At 30.2% G+C, this 23286-nt stretch overlaps 1 protein-coding gene across 1 annotated transcript; it reads left to right on the forward strand.

Annotated features, from left to right (window-relative positions):
- The first annotated feature begins 15182 nt into the window (after positions 1-15182).
- LOC100784098 (IQ domain-containing protein IQM1) lies at positions 15183-19311 on the forward strand. The gene is made up of 9 exons (XM_003546413.5): positions 15183-15456; positions 15894-16403; positions 16755-16869; positions 16956-17021; positions 17142-17230; positions 17342-17429; positions 17525-17755; positions 18141-18242; positions 18347-19311. Exons 2-9 carry the CDS (start codon positions 15952-15954, stop codon positions 18785-18787), a joined length of 1584 nt encoding a protein of 527 aa, XP_003546461.1. The 5' UTR covers positions 15183-15456; positions 15894-15951; the 3' UTR covers positions 18788-19311.
- The last annotated feature ends 3975 nt before the right edge of the window (positions 19312-23286 follow it).

The following is a 23286-nucleotide window of genomic DNA, read 5'->3' on the forward strand; positions in this document are numbered from 1 at the left end:
TAACTCTTGAAATTTGAAATCTTAACGTTTTAAAACACTGGTAATCGATTACCAGAGAGTAAAATTCTTTGGTAATGATTTTGTGAAAACTTCTTGTGCTACTTAATGTTTTGAAAAAACTTTTTAGAACTTATCTTTATTGAATCTTCTCTTGTTTCTTGAATCTTGAGTCTTAAATCTTGATCTTGATTATTCTTGAATCTTGATTCTTGAAACTTGACTCTTGAATCTTTGGAATTTGCTTGACTCTTGATTCTTTGGCATCATCAAAATAACCTTGGAAGACATTACTTCCACACCCAATTAGACTGAGCACTCTTAATTTTGATGCTAAGTTGCAATTCAACCATGTACTTGAAAGCTTGGAAAACAGAAATGGTTTCAGCCTTGGACTTTATAGGAAATATCCAAGTATACCTAAAGAAAACATCAATGAAGGAGACATAATATTTATAACCAGAATATGAGGTAATATGAGAAGGCCCCCACAAATCTATGAAAATAAGCTCTAAAGGAATAAGCAGAACTAGAGCCATGAGAAGGTAATCTATGAGATGTGCCCATACAACAAGAAGAACAAAATCCTATGGAATTTTTATTCAATGAATCAATGTTACAATGAGTGAGAACAATTTTCAGTAAATGATCATTAGGATGCCCTAACCTAGCATGCCAGAGATTAGCAACATTGAGAGAAGAAGAAATAGAATTAGACATTACAGTAGAACTATTATTATTAACAGTGAGAGTTGAACTAGGTGAGTCAACATTTAAAACAGTAGATGCAAACATCAGCAATGAAAGATTATCTTGAAGCTTGAGATTATGAAAGGAGTAAAGTCCATCAACACCAACAACTCCTTTAAGAAGAATCTTATTTGTCTCCTGAGATTTCACAAGACACGAATGAGGATGAAATTCAAAGAAAACAGAATTATCTTTGGCAAATTGACTTACACTTAACAGGTTTTTTGAAATTGAAGGAACATGTAATAATTTGTGAACTTTAAAGGTTATTCCAACATCATTAAGAAAGACAAATGATGAGGAACCAGTGTTAGAAATACTTAAACCTTCACCATTGCCTATGAATATCTGATTGGGTCCATCGAAGTGGGTGAATTGTTTGATATTCTGTGAGTCACCAGTCACATGAAAACTGGCTCCAGAATCTGGAATCCAGGAGGTACCAGCTTGACCAATCCCATGAGGGGTTGAATTAGTGAGCATTGCACTGGGTTGGTTGTGGCCTGGAGCAAGATTCTTAGAATTCGAATTAACCTAGGTGTTGGAGGTTCTGACTGAACTAGTGGAGTAGGGGATGTGTTGTAGTGTGGTAGGATCAATGAAAGTTAAAGACTCATGAGGCTGAAAGTTCACATCAAACCTAAAATGACAAACATTAGCATTGTGCCCAAATTTAAGAAAAATTTGACATTGGAAGTTTGCAAATCGTCCACCACCGCATCCTCTGCTAAAGCCCCCACCACCGCGGCTACCTCAGTCCGAAAAGGCACCGCGACCACCACCGTGACTATATGTACCTCAAGAACCACCATAGTCACTATTTTTATAAGCGTTTGGATGCAAATAGCCTTGAGTGTAGTTTAACGAAATAGAACTCATCACTTGTGCATCTCTGTTATAGCGCGAGTCAAGTTTCGTGACCATAGAGCAAAGCTTCAATTTCTTCGATGAATGGAGTGCGCTTTTTGCTTTCAATAATGGAAACCACCAATGCGTAATTAGACGGTAGTCCTTCGAGGAGTGCATCAACGTATTCCTCATGAAGAACACGAACACCAATGCCAGCAAGTTCATCAACAAACCCTTTTATTTTGCACAAGTACTCCTCAATCATTTTGCCGTCAAGAGTAACTACTCTCATCAAGTTTTTATTGATCTAAAAAGTTAGTTACATACATAGGTATATATAGACCTCTGTTCTGTTAACCTAACAAAAAATAGATTCTAACTAAACAATAATAGAAACTAGATAACGTTGTATCCTAATGAGGTGTATGTAACTAATTGTAATTAACTTTCCAGATCAATAAAAATTAGTTTCACTATTCTTCAGTTTTTTTTTCTCTCTCTGGTTTATTCAACATGGTATCTAGAGCCATTTTTTCATCATTGTGGTTCCTTTGCAAGGTCTAGTATTCTGCATTCATGGCTTCTACTCCTTCGAATTAAATTTCTCAGTCATTTCCCAACTCCATTGCCAAAAAACTTGATGATTTCAATTATCTTCACTAGCGTGTCCTAATGAGGTGCAGTTAGTCAAAGCTATCTGCCCGAGGAATTATCCATGGTCGCCATGGGAGAGACTAGAAGAATGCTTCAACAAAATAAAAATGGAGCCCGAGGAAGAAGACAAAGCTTCAAAGAGAAGAAAAGAACAATAGGTACAAAAAGATTACTTCTGATACCATATCAATGAATAAGTGAATTAAATAAAATGATTCAATAGAATTTCCAAAGTACAGAAGATGAAGTTTATACACAAGAACCATTACCAACTAACTATAATAATTGTCTACTAACTAACATAACAGAATAGTAACTAACTAACTAAAAGTAGCTATATGTGATATAATACTTGTAACTTGTGTAAAATTAGTGGAATTTTGTGGTTTACCAAGGACTGGAGTTAGTCTCAATGATAGAGACAAACCAATATAACTCTCTGTTTACCTTTTGTTTTCTCTGTGCTCTTAATTGACTTTGAGTCTAAGTTGTGGCGAAATGTCCCTTGGCAAAATTGTATGGCGAAATGTCCTTTCCGTTGCTGATATTACATGTGCTATGTGTAGAAATGGAGTGGAATATACGAATCAAATTTTCTTGTATGTGAAGCATGTAAGAAAAAAGGTGTTCAAAAACACACATTGCGGAATAAAAAGATCTATTTTGTATTTAAATTATATTATAAACAGATGACATATTAAAAAGTATACTTGTTGATGAGCTCTTGAAGCATAAAAAATTCTTCAATAGTGTGAAGACTCTACGTGTATCCACACCGAGACTGACCTCTATTCGTTAACAACTTTGACAAATGGAAAAATAAGAATATAGAAGTGATATTCAGATTGTTTCAACGTGCAACCCAAAGCTCTATTTATAGCACGCTAAGGATACCAAATTTCTGATCAAATCAAAATCATTATTGATAGTATCTTTTTTTAAGCTATATTATTTCTTGTTACCTTTTATTGCTAACCATTTAACATTTAAAATTGAAATAATAATTGACCAAGTCAAACTTGTATCTAGTCACCTTTTCAACACAAATTCCAAATACAAAATCATACATATTTGTTTCTCTTCTTTCACAAAATCTTTTATATTATTTATATTTTCAGTGCTAGCAAAAATATAATAATATTCCACCTTTTTGAAATCAATTAATCATTTGATCATATTAATTTTTCTAATTTAATTAATCATCAAATATTAAAATAATTTCTTTAACAGAGGTTAGAACACTCGTTTGTGTGTGACCCCGTAGGTTCAATACTAAGCTGTTAATATATTAATCAAATTAATATACTAATCAAGGTAAGCGTCTAACAACACTCTTTAACGTCCAGATAGCATGAAGTAGCATTTTACTTTCAAGAACCATTAGAAGAGTAGTGTAATAATTTCTTCCATCTTTACAGCTCTGGGTTAACTCTAGAGTATGGTATTAGTGTCAAACCCTTTTGAGTTAACTCATAATGACTTAAGAAACTCATTTCTTCATTCATTTAATTTTCCTGGGCAGGATATAATTTTATTCATAGAGCTAAAACTCATTACCAAGAGTTGATGGATTCTTTCTTGATTAATCATTAATTCTAGAGGTATTTAATCATATCCAATATCCATTCAACAAGTGCTCTAAAACATTAGTTGTCCGAAATCAAAATATAACAAATAACTTGTTAATTACTATGACAATCTCAGGTCAAAGAAATCTATTATACCTCTTCTTCAAAATTTTCTGTTGACAGTTCATGGTAAATTTTAATCATTAGAAAATTTCAATTGAGTCAGTTCAATGATCACATCAACATGTGACTCATCTATATATGCAAATTAATAAATGAGATCTATTAATATTTATCCAATAAATACTATCACATATATATTAATTTATTCGAATTATTGATATCCTATTTATAACAATCCTATGATCAAGAACGGTTTAAATTAAAATTAGAACAAACTTGTTTCTCATTATCATAATCTCTATTATAGTAGCAAGTCTTTAATTTTAATCAATGACATTATCAAATAGATCATTTAATCAAATAGTGAAATATGATAATGAAAATAAAATAATACTTTATTATTAAAATTAGAATTGATTACATGATAACTTGAATCGTGGAAATACAAATTTATTCCCCAACAAATCAGTTGTCATATGGGGTTTGTGTTTGAAGTGTTTGACGTTTGGTTTGGTATGCTATTATTTGGGTTCTATGGGGGTAGAAACCAAATTATTTTCTCAAACAAGAAGTAAGATGCAGCTGAGATGTTTCAATCTTTTCAATTTTTTTGGCGGAAATGGGTTTCACATGAGTTGTAGTTTTCATATCCTTTCTGATGTTGGTGTGGTGAACCAAGTTCATGTATTTTATAATGATCACGGTCAGATAGCGCGCTGTGGTTTGAAAATCAATTATCATGGCTTTTTTATGTTTGCGGTTTCACGCCATTTTCTTGAGGGGTTGGTTTCCGTGATTCTGTTTGGGAAAATAATCGGTTTTGGTTTGGTTTTAGGTTCATTGTAATACTTTAAGGGTGTTATTATTTTTATTTTTTTTTATGGTTGTAAGTACTTTGTAAGAAGGTCACATATTGTGGTATTTCTCTTTTGAGATTTTGATATACTTGTTTTGTTGTTGAAAAAAAGAAACTGTTCCTTTAACCAAAGTATAGTAGTAAATGGTGATTTTTAACACGAACTTTAACCACCACTGACAAATCATAAATAAAATGTTTCATAATTGCAATGTACCCTACTAACAAAATTGCAATAAACCAATTTTTTTTATTAAAAAATAACAATGCAAATGAATGTTTTTAGGGTACTTAAAAAATTTAAAAACTAAATAAATAAGCATTTTAAATTTTATTCTATATATATACTTTAACTTATTACGTTCTCTGTATTTTGCAGAAGATGTTTTTATTTATGTATTTATATTTTTTTCTTTACGAAACAATAGAAATCAGTTGTATATATCGTTGTTACATTTCCATTAATTATTGAATGAATTTTTGTAATGAGGCATTAATTTGAACAACTGTGGAACTATGAGAATTAAATGTGAGAATTTATAACTAAGGGAACCAAAATTGTAGAAATGTTAAAATATTGAAATTAAAAAAAAAACATTAAACCTTTATCTATCCGTCTTTTCATTTTTAAAAACAATGTGATATTGTTGGTGTTTACTATTTACAAAGAAAGAAAAAAAAATTCCTTATGATCAAATATTTATGGTTTGATAATAAATTAGCAACAAATTAAAATTTGATATCTTAGTTAAAGGGGTTAACTAGTTGTGTGCGTGTACGAAGGACTTAAGATGACCATAATAAAGGGGTTTCGGACTGTGGAACTTCGTGTGGATTCTGAAAGTGTAGTGAGGAGCATTTCTGGAGGTGAGGAAGGTAGCTCATCCAATTGGAGTCTGGTTCATCAAATCCAAAGAATTTTGCATGAAGATTGGTGAGTGAGGGTCTCCCATGCATACCTACAGAGAAGGAAATAGAAGTGCAGATACTTTGGCTTAGTATTGCTTGTGTGGCTGATGAGGGTCTGATGATGTTTGAACAACCTACCAGTTTTGAGATCATTGCTTTTAGATGATTTTAGAGGAGTTTCTACTCCTAGTTTAGTTTCGTTGTAATATTTTCTCTCTTTTTTTTTTTTTGTCTTTGGCCCGTTGGTATAAAAAAATAATTAAATATTGAATTGAACTTGTGTTAAAATAAAAAAAAAATTAACCTGAAACTATCTAATTAATCCGACCCATATTTTAATGATTGACTCAGGTTGAATTTGTTAGTCAACAAGACTCATAATCATCCCTTTTATTAGTTAACATGAGATGCATTTTTTTAGTGTAAAGTTAAATGCTATATATTAACAAAATTAGAGTATTAATGAAATGTAATTTATTCTGTTAATTCATTTTTTATTGATATAGTCTTTTTTTTGTTAGATTGTTTGATGTGCAGAAGGAAAAGTAATGAATTTCGTTACAAGATCGACTTGTCAAAAGGTCACGTGGATATGACTCATCATAATGTAAATTAATAATATCCTTGAGCTGCAAGTAAGAGTTTGTCATTACTTGCTTGTTTTGTCATCCACGTTTTCTTTTAATTAAACTAAACTACTTAAATTAGAAGTGATTTAATGTAAGAGTTTAATCAAATTTCCATGAACTCTAAATTTGACATAGTTCAGTCACATGTGGTTAAATTATAGAGGAAAATATATATATATTTTGTCTCAATCATGTGTGTTGTCATATAATTATAACATCTAAAAATTTGTGGTCCTCTTAGATCATCTTTAATGTTATTGTATACAAGAATTGTTTGAAGTTAAACAATGCTGTTTAACAAAAATTATTATTGAAATACATGACCTAAAATTGTTTATACTAGCACTATTACTTAAAAATTGTTAAGAATAAAAATTAGTTTTTATACTTAATTTGAAAAATAAAAATTAATCGATTATAAGACTTATAAAACTAAGATAAACAACTTATTTAAAATTAAAAAGATTTATCTCTATTGTTAATCCGATGTGTAAATTATTATAAATTTTTTATTACTTCTATTCGATTAAAAAAATATTAAAATTGAAGAGATGTTATGGGAAGGTAGGTATGGGTAATAGCGTTGATTGAGGTATTAAATGGTTGAGCGTTTTTAATCTCTGTGTATACCAAACCAACGGCTGGTTGCAACAAATTGTTTTATAGTACACATTTTAAGATAATGACAGATTCGTTTGGACTTACAAAAAATTCAATCAAACAGGTTTAATTAATACGAATGGGTGAAATAATACATGGCTGCTTTTGAACCAAAATGATTAATTCAAAATACTTTTATAATGCAAACGACTGATCGTATTGAAATAAAAAACGAAAGAGAGTTTATGAAGTTTGGAGAATAATAAAGGATGAAAACTGAGAAGTCAAAGGAGTTGTTCATGATGTTTAATTATATGTATAATGTAATGTCCCCTTGAAGGTACACCTTAGCCAAATACATTTACCAGTTTCAATACAAGTTTATGCATTGATAATGATATTTGGTGACAATATTTTATATTTCGAAACATAGTGCACACTTTGACCTGAAATTTAAACATCTCAAAGCGTAAACTTGAGAAAAAAAAAAAAAAAAAAAGGAAGTATACTTTATGACCATAGACTAATAATCTTATTCAGATTCATATTCTAACGCAGTTAGCGCTCTAGATCCTAACATTTCTGAACGTATACGAAGACTATATGATGGCATGAGGAAAAGACCAAACCATTCAAAACGTGGCTGGAGAAAAGGGATACATAGTGCTCATCCATGTGGGAAGAGACATTGTTGAATTGAATGGTCAAGATTTTGACCATCTTGTCCCACTTGGTACGCACGCATCCTTAAGCCAATTTTTTCAGATTAATATTTGTTGTACGAAGTTTTTAATTTTTAAAAGTAAAAAAGACCAAATATCCGATCCATGTGATGGGGAAAGTTAAGAACTAGTCCACCATGGTGCAGTGATGGTTAGACTCAAATATGACAATTGGATATATAGCAAAAAACATGTGGTTAGGATCATCTTTGACCTATAACCTAGTTAACAATTTAAAAGAACAGATTATGAGTATTTGCAAGTTAATCCTCTTATGGTTATCACTAAATGTGTGGATCAACTGATCGCTATAGGATTGTTTTAACTAATTAATTAACTAGAGATCTTGAATTTAAATCTTGGATATATAATTACATTAAATACTCAGAAAAAGTTTTATGGCACAATGATTCTATCTAATTTGAATTGATTGGAAAATACATGTAATTTAGAATATAAAAAAAATCTTTCATGGCTCGTAGAAAAGATAAGTTGTTGAAAAGTTTTGCAAACTAATCCAATGGATTGGAAGTGATTGTGCCAATTAATCAATTAACCCAGTGGGATGCACTGATAGAGTTATTGTACGACAACTACAATAGTAGCGTGGAGGAAAGGGAAGAATTGAGGAAGCAATTGGCCATGTGTTAGGACAATGCCATAATGGCTAGTGTATGACACTTCACAATCCATTCTCTCCTTCAATGTGTCAGATTATTTACATAGCTAGGAATGCAATGAATCTTCACCAGGTTTTACAAAATAGAGATGCAAGGTATTAAACAGCATGTTAATTAAAATTCACTACACCAAACGACAATTTCATATCTTACAAGGGGTAAGACGAAATTATTTAAAAACTACAGTTACATTCTGTAACACCTGTGTTTCCAAACAGGGTTATTAGGGTTATTATTGGATATTTAGTGCTTGTACTCATTAAATAGGGGGAAAAGTTTAATTGCTTCACACTTTGTAAATGGATCAGTATTTCTTATAACCAGTTTATTAAGCATCTTAACTAGTATTTTTAAAATATTTATTAAAAAATTAAAATAAAAAATATTTATTATAAAAATTATTAAAAAATACGAAAAAATCATAAACAATATAATATTTGGTCAAACAATAAAAATATTTATACTTTATATTTAACATTGTCTTTAATCAATACAACTTTTCTGATAAAAAAAAGGATTATTATTCATATACATTCTATATTTCTTTTATCAGCTGATTTATTATATTTATTTATTTTCTAATTTCGTTTCTTTTCTTTTAACTCATACATCTAAAAAATGAATTGTAGATGAATAATTTTCCTTCCTGGCAGGGTCCACCATGGACCAAGTCTCAGCTCAACCATGTTAAAATGCACCTTTATCCTACAACTCATTAATGGGTTGGCTCCTTAATTAATTATGACTTGACATAAGCTGCGTACGTACTATTTCCACTACGTATGTACTTGCTTCACACTCCACGGGTGGGCTACAAAACCTTTTATTCCACTTTCCCTGTAAAATCTTTATAACTCCACTTTCTTCCTTAGTTAAATCTTTGTAATCTATGTTCACGTAACCCTATTATTTCCAATTTTTGTTTACTGCTTAAGATTTCTATGTATAGATTAAAATATAATTAACATGTTAGAATTTTATAACTATTTCTCTTGTTAATTAAGAAAATGATAATTAATATCATCTCTTTCATAAGATGACATTACAATAAAACAAATAGCTAGCAATTAATGTTACCTTTAACTTTTAAAACTAAAAATAATTATAATGAAAAAGAATCAATTATTTAAAGTTTAAATCACATAAGTACATAACGGTATGATCCTTTTCTCCGTATAAGGATCCAACATGCCCGGTGGTGGAGATCAATTAATCAAGTTTAATCTTTATGGATGTACGATGAAAAAGAAAACATGCGGTTATGATTTGGAATCCTACATTCGTGTGGTCCTTTCTTGGCATTAGGACCCCACTACTAGATGGCTCCTCTACCAATTCTGAAATTTCAGAATGGATTTATATAATTTTTAGTAAACTTATAAACTTAAGTACATATTGTTTTATCTTTTATGATATTCTTTTCGTTTCATACTATTCACTTTCTAAGAAAAATATTTATTTTAGAAATTTATTACTTATATAAGTTAGTACGATAAAATGTGTACTACCTCATATATTTGTTGTTGCTGATAAAATAAAAAAACAAATAAAATCGGTGCTTGCTTTCTATCATTGACCTTCTAATGCATGGGTGATGCTATTCCAATGTGTGCATTAATGATGTAAAAAAAGTGAGGAATGGGAAAAAAATGTTGAAATAACAAATTTATCTACTTATTTACTAGCTTATTGATTATTATATTAAAATAATATGTGCTTACTATTACCACTCTATTTTTCAATCTATTATTATCTTTCTCTATTTTCATACTAGTTGGAAACAGGTGCCACGTGCTTCAATTACCATTTTTTTATTTTGTTTTAAATCAAAAATAAAAATTAATTAAAAGATGTAAATAATTGTCATGTTTGTGGAGTTATTTTTTCTAATACTAATAACTATTTGATTCAAAGGTAATTTTAGAATTAGTTAGAGAACAAAACGATTTAAGAAAATATGTACACCAAATAGGAGTAATTACCTTTAATAGTTATGAATTTTCCCTTGTCTCCTAACGATTATTAATTAGTTAATTCATTAATGGATATATTTTTGTCAACTATAACAACAATTACATTAATTAAATATTTCTTACTTTGTGAGTATTCACCTTAAGAAGTATCAACTCACCAAAAATAACCTTATATAAGAAGTATCAAATAATTTTTCCATTTAAAATAATTTAATAATGCAATTATTATTGTAAAATATCTGAAAATTTTAATTACTGGTGCTTTTTTTATTCATAATTAATGGTACTTTACGAACATAGCATAGTTCTATTTATTTTAAATTAATGGCTAAATATAATTAAAATGTATGTTTAAATTAGTTTAATTACACTATCGAATCAATTTTAAGTACAGGTGTACATATTATACTTTTGATTACCATGATATATAAATGTAAAATATTCACCAATTTTTTTATTAATAAATATTAATTATTAATGATTAATTTTTTATTAGCAGAAGAATAAGATCAACAATCTTTTTCCCTCCCTCTCGTTTCTCCTTTTACTATCAAATTAATCCTATAATTTTATTAATCACTTTTTTAATAATTAATTTTTATCAAAAGATTTGATTAATCAATTTTTAAAGGATATTTAAGATGTTTAAATCAAGTACCACTTGAGACCGATATCTTAATTACTCTCTTCGTTCTTATTAAGGTTGTTTTTAGAAATTTATTTATTCTTTTTATAAGATAATTTTTTAATTTCTAGACGTGTTAATTACTTCTTTTACATATTTTTACTTAATTATTAATTAAGTAGATAGAAAAATAAAAAAAATAATTTTAAAATAATAATATAAATAATTGACATAATAAAACCAACTAATTTTTTAATAATATAAATTAGTTAAAATATCCTATAATTAGGAACGGAAAACAATAAGGTATATTATTATGGTGTTACTTGAAAAATCAAATTTGCACTGAATCATGATATAAAATTGCTCACACGTGATAGCTTATCCGTGCCTAGTATAGTAGTAGTACATCAAAGGACAGAATGGTAAAACAGACATGTACGGTTGGAAAAAGTCATAAATCAAAACGCAAAGAAGATGAAGACAGTAACAAAGTCGCAAAGACCCACGACAGTCCGTGCCTGTATGCATGAAAGTCACTGTTTGTCGTAATCCAACCACACAATTTACGATACGCGGTCTTGACTTTTGCTTTGCTCACTCCTCCAAATACAAAACACGAAATTAAACACAGATATTTTTTTTTTTCACTCTATATTGTACAATAAATATAGTGTGCGTACGTTGGATAGCGATCTATAAAAATATGTTTTTCTTAAAAATATTACTAAAATTATTTTTTTCTTATAATTATTAATGTAATTTTAAATTTTAATATAAAAACTTATTTATTGGAGTAATTTTCTAACAAGAACTTTTAGCAAGACAAGAAGACTAATTTTAAGTAATTTTGTAATATATATTTTTATTAATCTTCCTAGTAGGCAAATAAAATATTACTAGTACATCTTTTATGTTATAAAATATTGATAGATCGTGGTTGCAACTTCTTTACACCACAGCCATCTATAGCAAATATCACGTCAAATAAAATAGGCTAAAATGACCTACATTCTATAATAGCATGTTTATCAAGGACCTAGATCCAAATCAGTGTGATGCCGAAACAAACAGCACTAAATATATTTATTTTTATTTAATATTTTCTTGCAAAATATTAGAAATAAAAATTTATTATTATTATATTATATTATATTTTTAAAATGAGAATCATTTTCAAATCTAGTCTAATACATTATATTATTAATATAAATTTAAAGTGTTTATATTAATAATTTAATTTATATTTTATAAAAAATATTTGAAGAAAGACAATCTTAATACCTAACAGTTAATATATAGCTTTCTTTTCGTAATGATATACTGGTGATTTTTTTTTTCAAGTAATGTTTAATAATATTAGTTGCTTTAAAATTTTATTGAATTAATACATTTATATATCCTAATTAAAAGTTAAAAAGCAAAATATGATAAAAAAATTCTTCAACACACAGAACAACTAATAAAGATTAAGGAGATCTAGTTATGATTGAACAGAGTGTGTGGGTGTTTTTTTTTTTTTACAGCAAAATAAAGTATGTATTATAATAAGAGGTAAGGATATAAAAAAAATTGTACAAGTGGTATAGTATGTAACTAGTTCTTATAGTTAGTATTGTCTTCCATTTCTATGAATAAAAAAATAATAATTAATAAAGATACTTGCATTCTTATGCATAGACCAAAATTCAATTCCTAAATGGAATTAATAGATTCAACATAATGAAATCTTAATTAAATACTAATATGATCTTTCATCTTGTTAAATTTGAACCTTATCAATAATATAACATTATATATTTCTTATTTTAGTTATAAAAAAAATGAATAATGAATACTCCCATGCCATATGGTTAGAGGTTCTAAGGTATTGTTTATACTCAAGTTGTCTACTAGGTTTTGGACCCAAAAAAACTTCTTTTTCATAAATGATAACAAAATATAACATTATTTTATTTTAGAAAATAGTAAAAACCTAATTTTTGTATTTTTACAATTTATGACTCCCTTTAGGTCTATTTACAAGACCTGAATTAGAAATAATGTTTAGTTCTTTTATAAGACTCAATTTATAATGATTCTTACATTAATTTTTTTAATACATAATGTCCTTAATCATTAATGAGGATAAATAATACTATTCATATTAGATTTTTTTTAAGAATTGATGTTAAAACTTATAACTTTATGTATATTATCATAATTCCACCGTTGAATCGAAGTGATTATGAACGAGTATAAACAATTGAACCTTATTAGTTAGATTGACCTATTTTTTTTAATATTTATTTTACAATAACAATTAAATATGTAACATAATACATCATTAAGTGAAATTTAAATATGAACACAGTCTCAATTATATCCTACAAAAAAGTACAAAACCATACATTGTGTATTGCATACTTGCCTCCAACAACAAACCATTTTTTCCCCCATTTTTCAACCACCATTATTATCAAGTCCATAAAAAAAATCCCCAAAAATCATATTTTTCTCACTTTACACCCACACTATACCGCAACCAATATCTTTGTATGCACTTGTGCAATATTTTAGAATTATAAATTCATTGTCCAAAGCTCTCTAAGACATATTGTAACTCAATTTTGTGAATTGCATTTGTTGTCTATTATTAAAATTGGCTCATGACACGTGCATTGCTACTCATTGCATCTCATAAAACTCTTAGTAATATAAATAAAGATAAAAAAAATTAACCTTGAACTTTAATTAAAGGGGACATAAGGAAAAAGCATAATCAAGCATTCTGATGTTGGGATCAAAGGGAACATCAAAATGCAAATGGCTTGAATTTGCAAATCCATTTTGGTCTTCAAAATTGCATAATTAAATAACTTGAGTAGCCTTTGATAATGCAATTTGATAGAAGTGGAGAGACAAGTATTGCAAATAAATTAAAAGATAATATGGAGATTAATAAAACATAGGTGTTAGAAGGTTAGTAGAATAAAAAATCTAAGAAATGATACATAAATGAAAAAAAAAAGATGCATTACCTAACTTCAACTTGATACACTTAAATGTCTAAATTTCAAATTCAAATTGTCACCAAATCAATGACTTAGTGAAATATACAATATTTAACCGATAAAAATAACTTCAGAAAAGAACTAAGAAATGTGAAAGTGTCTTTTGTTTCTCATATTTCAACATGCTTTCTCTTGTTGCCGGTGGTGTTCTACCTCCTCTTATTGACCATAATGTGAGAGCATGCCCTGCAATGTTGGATTGAGATGTAGTTGGTGACCCAACAATCTTGTGAAAGTCAGTGTAGCTAACTTATTTGAAAGAGGAAAAAATGTTGCAAAGAATTAATTGAAGAGATGCAAAGGATGAAGAAAAAATGACTAATACCTCCATGGGGTGTCGATGGAAAAAACTCACTGGAGCATAACACAAAGATAAGAAGAAATGAACTGAGTTGATAATTAAGGGTGTTGAGGAGAAAATGGAGCATCAAATGGAAAAGAAAAGATAAGGTAAAAACCATTGAATACACAGTGAAATAAGGTGAGACGGGAGAAGTAACAAGTTGAATGGTTATGGATACTCTGTTAGATAGATGCATTAGCATTAATGGACATGAATAACAAAAAAAAATAGGCTAGAAAAAGAAGTTAAAGAGTTTTAAATAGTTGAATATGAATAGACAATTATGATGAAAATAAAAAAACAATAAAAAAATTAAATATTGATAGAGGAATATGAAAAGAAAAAAATGTATGGTGAAAGGGGTTGAAGGTTTTGGAAGGAAAATTTTACTAGAGTCTTAAGAACTTTATATATATATATATATATATATAGATTAAGCCATAAAATATAAAAAAAATGACAAAAAGTGTCATCAAGCCGTATACAATGCTAAAGTTTCTTTTATTTTTTGAATTAATTAATGATCTAGCGAACATTAAAGTTTCTTAATTAGATTAAAAGCATCCGGGTTTTCCAAAGGAACCTCACAGAAGCTAACTTTCTTTGACCGACAGCCTAGCTAACCATCTTTCTTCAAAAGAATTTTTTCCAATTTTCTCTGTTTATGGCCCCTAATACAAGAATTATAAAAATAGCTTTATCCTCTATAAGGGTCTATCTACCTTTAAAAGAACAAAACGGGGTCGAGTTCAAACCGTAAATCTTTGAACCACTCAAACCAACTCGTGGATAGGACTTTAGAAGAATAACATAATAATAAAACCCAACTAAACTTTGGAACCTTGTGAACACACCCACCCTTTATTTTCCCATTCGAAGTTGCGTAAGCACATTCGTTGTGGAATTCAAAGACCACCTCCTTTTCTTTCTTTTTCCTGTTTTTGACACGTATTTGAAAGTCTTCTGCCTGCTGTGTGGAATTTTTATCTTCCTAGGAGCTTATATATAAGCAAGGCAAAGCCACTGAGATATTCCCATCTTAATTTCTTCATTTATATTGTGTGCTTTGATCTTGCAAGACTTCAATTCATATAAACCAAAGATATACTATCTTCATAAGCAAAGGTAAATCATTCATGTAAGATTTTTTCTGTTGCTTTTGATGAAGTTGTTTGTTACATAAACATATCTCCATGGTGCCCCCATCAAAACCAAACTTGTTTTATTCATTGGGTTACATGGTTAAAGGTTAAAGAAAGAAAGACTAAGAGATGATGGAATATGAATCACTAGAGTTATATTATATGCATCATCTATTTCATTTTCTTCATTTGAAGTTTGCACCAAAAAACAAAGAAAGAAAGTTTTCTTTCAAATCATTGCGATCCTGGTTGTGATAGATTCTTCCTTCTTTTGTTCTAAGACACTTGAAACAAGAACAATTATGGAATGAAATTAACCCTACAAAATGGGTAGTTCTATAAAATTAAAATTTCTATGGTGGATTTGTAGTCTAATTACATATAACTCATCTAACACTAACATGTGTGTTATATGTGCAGGACTCAAAGTAATAGTTTTCTTTAAAAAAAATTGAAGTGTGGGGGGATCTACATCTCTATGGGATCATCACTTTCGTTACTCTCATCAGCCTGGGAAGAAATCGTTAGGCATTCACTCTTTGGTCTGTCTTTGAACTTCACTTTTGGTTCCAAAGATGGGGCTGTGATTTTGAGATCAGGCAGCTTCAAGAAAAGAGAATCAGAAACTACTTCAAAGGGTACCTCTACTACCAACAGTTCAAGCAAGTTGAAAGATTGCAGGCCCGAACACATGGTCCTCGAAAGAAACCTTTCGTGCATTAAAGATATGGAGATCATGGGATCAGACAGAAGTGAACAATTACAGCACAAGCCTGTGCCTGTTCTTTCTCTGCCTAAAGAAGTCGTTTTCTCTTCGCCAAGACCGGTTAGTGAGCTTGATGCTGCCGCAACTAAACTTCAAAAAGTGTACAAGAGTTACCGCACTAGAAGAAACCTTGCAGATTGTGCTGTTGTGGTGGAAGAGCTCTGGTAAGTCTCAATGAAAAACAATAATTTTTAGATTAGGATCCTCTTGAGCTAGCAAGTCGCTTAACATTATCATGTCTCATGACACAAATGAAATTAACAACCTTAAACAAATAATGGCGCGACAAAACTTAGATATAGTTCCTTAAGTATGTATTTTTGGTGTTGTTCTCCAATCAGAACTGGAGTTTCACCTAGAAAATCCTCGTGATAAAAGTTTTCTTTAGTTATGGGAGTGAAATTCTAATTCTGATTGATATGAGAGGATTCAAATTCATTTTCTTTTAATTTGGATATTGGGTTAAGGTTATGCTATGGATGTTACTAATTGATGATGATACTTAATTGATGTAGGTGGAAGGCATTAGACTTTGCTGCTCTTAAACGGAGCTCTGTTTCATTCTTTGATGTGGAGAAACAAGAAACCGCCGTGTCACGGTGGGCAAGAGCAAGGACAAGAGCAGCTAAGGTATATTCCATTGAAATTCAACTTTCTCTAAATGAAAGTAAATTCATATATTTTCTCATTCATATTCATATTTGGGATGTTTGCAGGTTGGAAAAGGTTTGTCCAAGGATGATAAGGCTCAAAAATTAGCCCTCCAACATTGGCTAGAAGCTGTAAGTTACCTACCCATTATTCCATTAATAACTCTTACTTAGGCTTGAAATAATGTTACACTTTAGTTTATGGTCTAATCTAATATCAACAATGCCCATTCTTGCTTGTTTTCTGCACAGATTGACCCACGTCATCGCTATGGACACAATTTGCACATGTATTACGATATTTGGTTTGAGAGCCAAAGCACCCAACCATTTTTCTACTGGTAAAGTCTTATTCTAAGATATCTAATTATCTATATCTTTGACTATAATTACCTAGTGCTGCTAAAAGCTATAGAAGCTAACGATAACCTTGTGGTTTATATAATATGCAGGTTGGATGTTGGAGATGGTAAAGAAATAAATCTTGAGAAATGCCCAAGATCCATCCTACAACGCCAGTGCATTAAATATCTTGGACCAGTAAGTTATCCGTTGAACAACCTCACATTTGTAAAATTGTAAAAACCTATCTCATGTATATAATCTAATGTTTGTGTTTGTTGTTACCATTGCAGAAAGAAAGGGAAGAGTATGAAGTAATTGTTGAAAAAGGGAAGCTGGTGTACAAACAAGATGGGAGGCTTGTGGATACTGACGGAAAGTCCAAATGGATATTTGTTCTTAGCACCACAAGGTCCTTGTATGTGGGGCGCAAGCAGAAAGGTGCATTTCAACACTCTAGCTTTCTAGCTGGGGCTGCTACAACAGCTGCAGGAAGATTAGTGGCTCAACAAGGTGTACTTGAGGTAAATAGCATACACAACACATAATATCTACATTTACATTTAGCTAATTTAAGGTTTATGACATGAAAAAATACGCTATATATTTTCATCCAATCTCAATTCATCCTATTTTGTTGGCTTTTATAATAATTTATTAATTACTTTAAAAGTGATACCAACAATGATTTTTAATTGATTGGTAGTGGCAGTGCATAACCATTGAACTTATTTATCTTATTTTTAAATGGGATAATTTCATAAGATACTATGATTTAAATCAGAGACACTTTTACTTTTTCACTTTACACGTTATATCAATTTAGCAGAATTAAATTCATTTATCATGTACTCAAATTATTGTTGTAAAAGTAATGTCACTTACAAAAAGTGTTAATGAACATTGCAGGCTATTTGGCCATATAGTGGTCACTATCACCCTACAGAAGAGAACTTTAAAGAATTCATAAGCTTTCTTGACGAGCACAATGTGGATCTTTCTAATGTCAAGGTAAAAAATTTCATCCAACTGAAGTTATTATTGATAGTGAAAAAAGAAAAATTGGTTGTGGAATAAATTAAGCTGAAATGGTTGTTCTACTTGTTTCCTTGCAGAAATGTGCCATAGATGACGATGCTCCTTCAATTGTTGGGTCCAATTCATTTATTGACATTAATGAATCACAACAAATTAATAAGGGTCCTACTCTTTCTTCTTCCAATTATGTCAACAACAATAGTGTCACTATTAATGCAGCAATTAACAAAGAGATTGAAAAGAAGGTGGTCGCTCCAGTTCTTGACGTGCCCAAGAGGCTAACATGCAAGTGGTCTACTGGGGCTGGGCCCAGGATTGGGTGTGTGCGTGACTACCCTGGACACCTTCAAACAAGGGCCTTGGAGCAAGTTAACCTATCTCCAAGGCCTGCTTCTGCACGCCCATATAGTTATGGTCCAATTCCTTCTCCAAGGCCCAGTCCAAAAGTTAGGATGTCTCCAAGGCTTGCTTACATGGGCTTGCCCAGCCCAAGGATCTCAATTCCTGCTGCAAGTTAAGTGCATGCTTGTGCAGACCTTTCTGCGGAGTTTGTTGTATCATTTCGAGGCAAAAAACACAAGAGACCCAAGTTTTTTACTTCTTTGTTTTGTTCATTGGAAAGAGTGAAAAATGATAATAACCTCAAAACAAACATACTCTAAACAACAAAAGCATTGGCAGGGAATTATATATGGCTAAGCTCACGCCATGTATCCATCTGTCTACCTAGTGACAAAAAATGTGTTAGCTATGACCACAGTTGAGATGACACCAATAGAGACTTTTAACTCTGTCTCTCTCTAGCTTCTATTTCGGTTTTAGAATTTGTTTATTTAATTTTTTTTATTCTTGGGTTAACTGAGGAACATTTTATTAACCCTATTTGTCTTTAGTTTTTTTTTTTTTTTTTGGAAAGACCATTCAGTCAATTCTTCATTGTAAGTAGAGTACAAAATTTCTAATTAAACATGAGATCAATTTTTGTTTGTGTAATAAAAATTCAGCTATTAATAACAATCTGGTATTGTACTTCTGGCTTTTATACTTGTATCTAATAAAGGTGTTTGATGTTATTTAATAAGTTTGATTATATTAGTAATTATATAAAATTTGGAATTGATGATTAAATGAATTAACAATATATGGATGATTCAAAGTAAGTTTATCTAATTCTACTCGGACTAATTTGAATTCTATACTTTCCAATGGCAAAAGTTTTAGACAAAATTGCATATTGTATATCATTGGCTTCAAACAATGCAATAAATAAAATTTTATTAATTTATGGGTTAAAATTAATTTTGAGGCTTAAAAGGTGATTTTCGCTAAAGTATTGCATACATTGTACTTTAAAATATTTTGGTCTGAAATCAACTCAAGTTTTAGATTATGACTGAAATGAAGTTACGTTTGAGTTTAGATTGGAAGTTTTGCATTCCAACAAATTAGAATATATATATATATATATATATATATATATATCTACAACCCAGAAATGAGGCAAAAGCATTAGTTGGGGTCTTTTTAAAAACTATTTACTAAAAGGGAATTGTTTTGAAACTATTTACTGGGGAGTCTGTTTTTATTTGTATTGCACTAAAGCGGGATGTCAATTCAACCGGGAGTGGCATGAATTTGTTGTGCCAAAACCTTTGCGCAATGGGTGTGAGGGGTGTGTTGCGCCAAACCTCCTGGAGCAATACTCCTTACTCCTTCCCCATTTATAAAGTGAAAATGCATGTTGTTCGCTCACTTCTTCACTTGTAGCAAACACTCTTCCAACAATTTCTTTCTTCCTTCTTCCCGGTAAATATTTTTTACTCCATTCCATCCCAACTTGCTCTCTCTGTCTTGTAGTTTGATATGTCTCTCATAATAATTTTAGCTCATATTTTTTTATTATTGCTAATGACACTTACATATATTAAAGTAGGTGATATTATGTGTATATTTAAAATATTTAATGAGTACGGCATGTTCAGGGGGCACGTTGGCCCCCCTCAATTTTTTCAATTTGTTTTTTTATTGTTAGATATAATACTAACGTTATAAAATTAAAAGTTAAATATAATTTTACCTTGTGACATGCATGATTCCCCATAACACGTTTTTACTTTATTTTTAATTTTATTTCACTTCTAGAGAGCCTAGGGAAAATTACGTTTGTGTCTCTACATTTTTTATAAAATAAAATACGATAAAAGAGAAAGATAAATAGAAAATGAGAAGAAAAAAAGTGATAAAAAGGGAGTAGTGGATATTGTTCAGAATAATTAATGGGTGTAAAATAATCGTGACAAAGTGTGGAGACCAAATGAAATTATTCTCATTATATATTGTTATAGATACAAAGGAAAATAAGCCTTCATACGGATGCATTATTATATGTGGACGGAGAATTAATTGACATCAAATGCTAGTTATTTAGAGATAGATAATTAATGTTTTAATTTGTCCAATACATACAATAATTATTTATTTTATATAATTAAAATTTATAATAAATAAATATTTTTGAATATATAAATTATATTATTATTAAATTTCATAATAAATAAATATTTTAAACTTGTAAATAATATTTTAAATTTATGATAAATAATTTATATTAAGATAAGGTTATTTATAACTATTGATATTTAAAAAAAATATTGAAATTAAATTTAGAAATAAAGATTAAAAATAGATCAAAAGAGATAAAAAGTTTAAAAAAATCTAAAAAATACTTTGGTTTTTATATAAAAAAATGTAAAAACACTCTTGTAAAAAAGTCTTTATTCTCGTTTAACATGACTATTCTGATTTATATATAAAGATGGCATTTGATGCATGTTATGATAACAGAAAAATTAATAGAAAAAATTATAAATAAGTGTAGTTTTTAACAAAATGATTTTATTAACCTTTTTGGTTTAGAAATTTATTTGGAATATTAGCTTTTTACAATTTTTTGTAATATATGATATTGTGATTTTTTTTAAGTTGTTATGTAACTTAATTATTATATTTGAGATTGTAAATGGAATTTTTAAATTGTTTGTGATATTTGTTGTTATTAATAAGGTTTTAAATAAATTTAATTTTTTGTGTAATATGCAATATATTTGATATGACAAGTTCACCATCCTCCTCATCCAGTTTTGATGTGGTATGTGGACCACATGAAAATGATGTGTTGTGGATGCAAAAGCAACATGTGTCCCAACATATTTGGAACGGGAATGCATATAGAAAATTAAGAATGAGGCGAGCGATTCCAATTTATCAGGGTATAGAACAACCACCAGCAGAAATTATTTCTCTATTATAGCAGTCTAGATTATACACATAAATAAAATTGTGTAGAATCAAAATAAATGGAGGAATTGTAAATGCCTTTGTTGAAAGGTGGAGGCCAGAGACACACATTTCATTTGACACATGGGGAGGCCACCATCACACTACAAGATGTGTCTGTGTTGCTAGGTCTTCCTGTGGATGACAATCCTTTAATTGGCAGCACAAATATTGATGTGATTGATATGTGTGAACAATACCTTGGAGTCAGGCCAAATGCCAATGCATTGGCTGACGGAAACACATTGAAATTAAGTTGGTTGGCTTCAGAATTCGCAAATATCTAGGACTATGTGGACGACGAAGAGCACCTCAAAATGTTTGCACGTGCTTGGATTTTGAGATTTATTGGAGGTGTCTTGTTGGTGGATAAAAGTAGTAAAAGAGTCCCCATGAGATATTTGCAATTTCTGGTAGCTTTTGAAGAGTGCAACACTTATGCGTAGGGAGCTGCTGCATTGAGTTATTTATACAGAGAGATGTGAAACGCAACAGATTATAATATGCAATCTATTAGCGGTTACGTTCTCTTAATTCAATTGTGGGCATGGGAACGATGCCCTAAATTAGTCCCATCGATTGTGCCTCCACAACAACAAAACAATCCACTTGGCTATAGGTACACAATTTTTATAATTTTAATTATTATTGTATGTAACACATTATTATTTATTGTTGCATAATTGTTATACAGATGGTTACAAAATAGAAATCCTCGTATGGCCAGTGATAGTGTGGAACACTGTCGTTTTAAATTAGACACCATGAAAAAGGGCGAGGTAACTAAGTATACATTTTTCAAATGAACAATGTTATTATTTGTAATTATTTAACGAATTTTTAAATTGCCTTGTAGTTTTTGTGTGTCCCTTACTCCAAAGAAGTCCAAGAGTTGTTGAGTCATTTATGTTTTGTTGGGTCTGCAATTTGGAGATGTGTAGTGCCGATGATTTATTTCAATGTTGTTGAATGACATCAGCCAGATAGAGTCATGAGCCAATTTGGATTGCAACAACCTATACCTTGCCCTCCATTGCAACCTAGCAATATACATGGCCTAACACTAAAAGGAAAAAGTGGACATAATTGGAGGCGACTACTGCAGCCAGCGCGTAATGAATGGAATAGTCGCTATGAAAGACGGTTTCAAGAAACGCCACCACAAGTTGGGCCCCTCAGTGTGAATTCTGAGTATATGAAGTGGTTTAGGCATAAAACCAAATTGTATATCAACCGACAACATGCAAGAATAGGACTAATGATATTTATTAATTATTGTAGGTCTTACTTATTTATTTTAATATTCTAAAAAGTGGTTATTATTTACATACATTTTCTAAATATATGTATTATTTAACAAGAATTTATATGCAGGGTGAAATTATAGAAACAATGCAGTTCATGTTGTCCCCATATGGGAGAAGGGTGTCAAATTTGGAAGATTTGGCATCGTGCCTTGATAAGATGACTCTTTTAGCTGAGGAAGAGGATAGAATTATTGAGGCACGTGAAGAAACTTCTCCTTCGATTCCACAATTTGAAAGTCAACAGTTTGATATGTTGGGTAGGAGTGTGGAGACCCAAGGTTTAGGGCAACGTAGGGAAAGTATGGATGCAGAAGCACATGTTATTCCTGCGATGCCAGAGCGCCAACATGGAATGTATTACACACCTGATCAGT

The sequence above is a fragment of the Glycine max genome, chromosome 15 (genome assembly GCF_000004515.6).
Source record: "Glycine max cultivar Williams 82 chromosome 15, Glycine_max_v4.0, whole genome shotgun sequence".
NCBI lineage: Eukaryota > Viridiplantae > Streptophyta > Magnoliopsida > Fabales > Fabaceae > Glycine > Glycine max.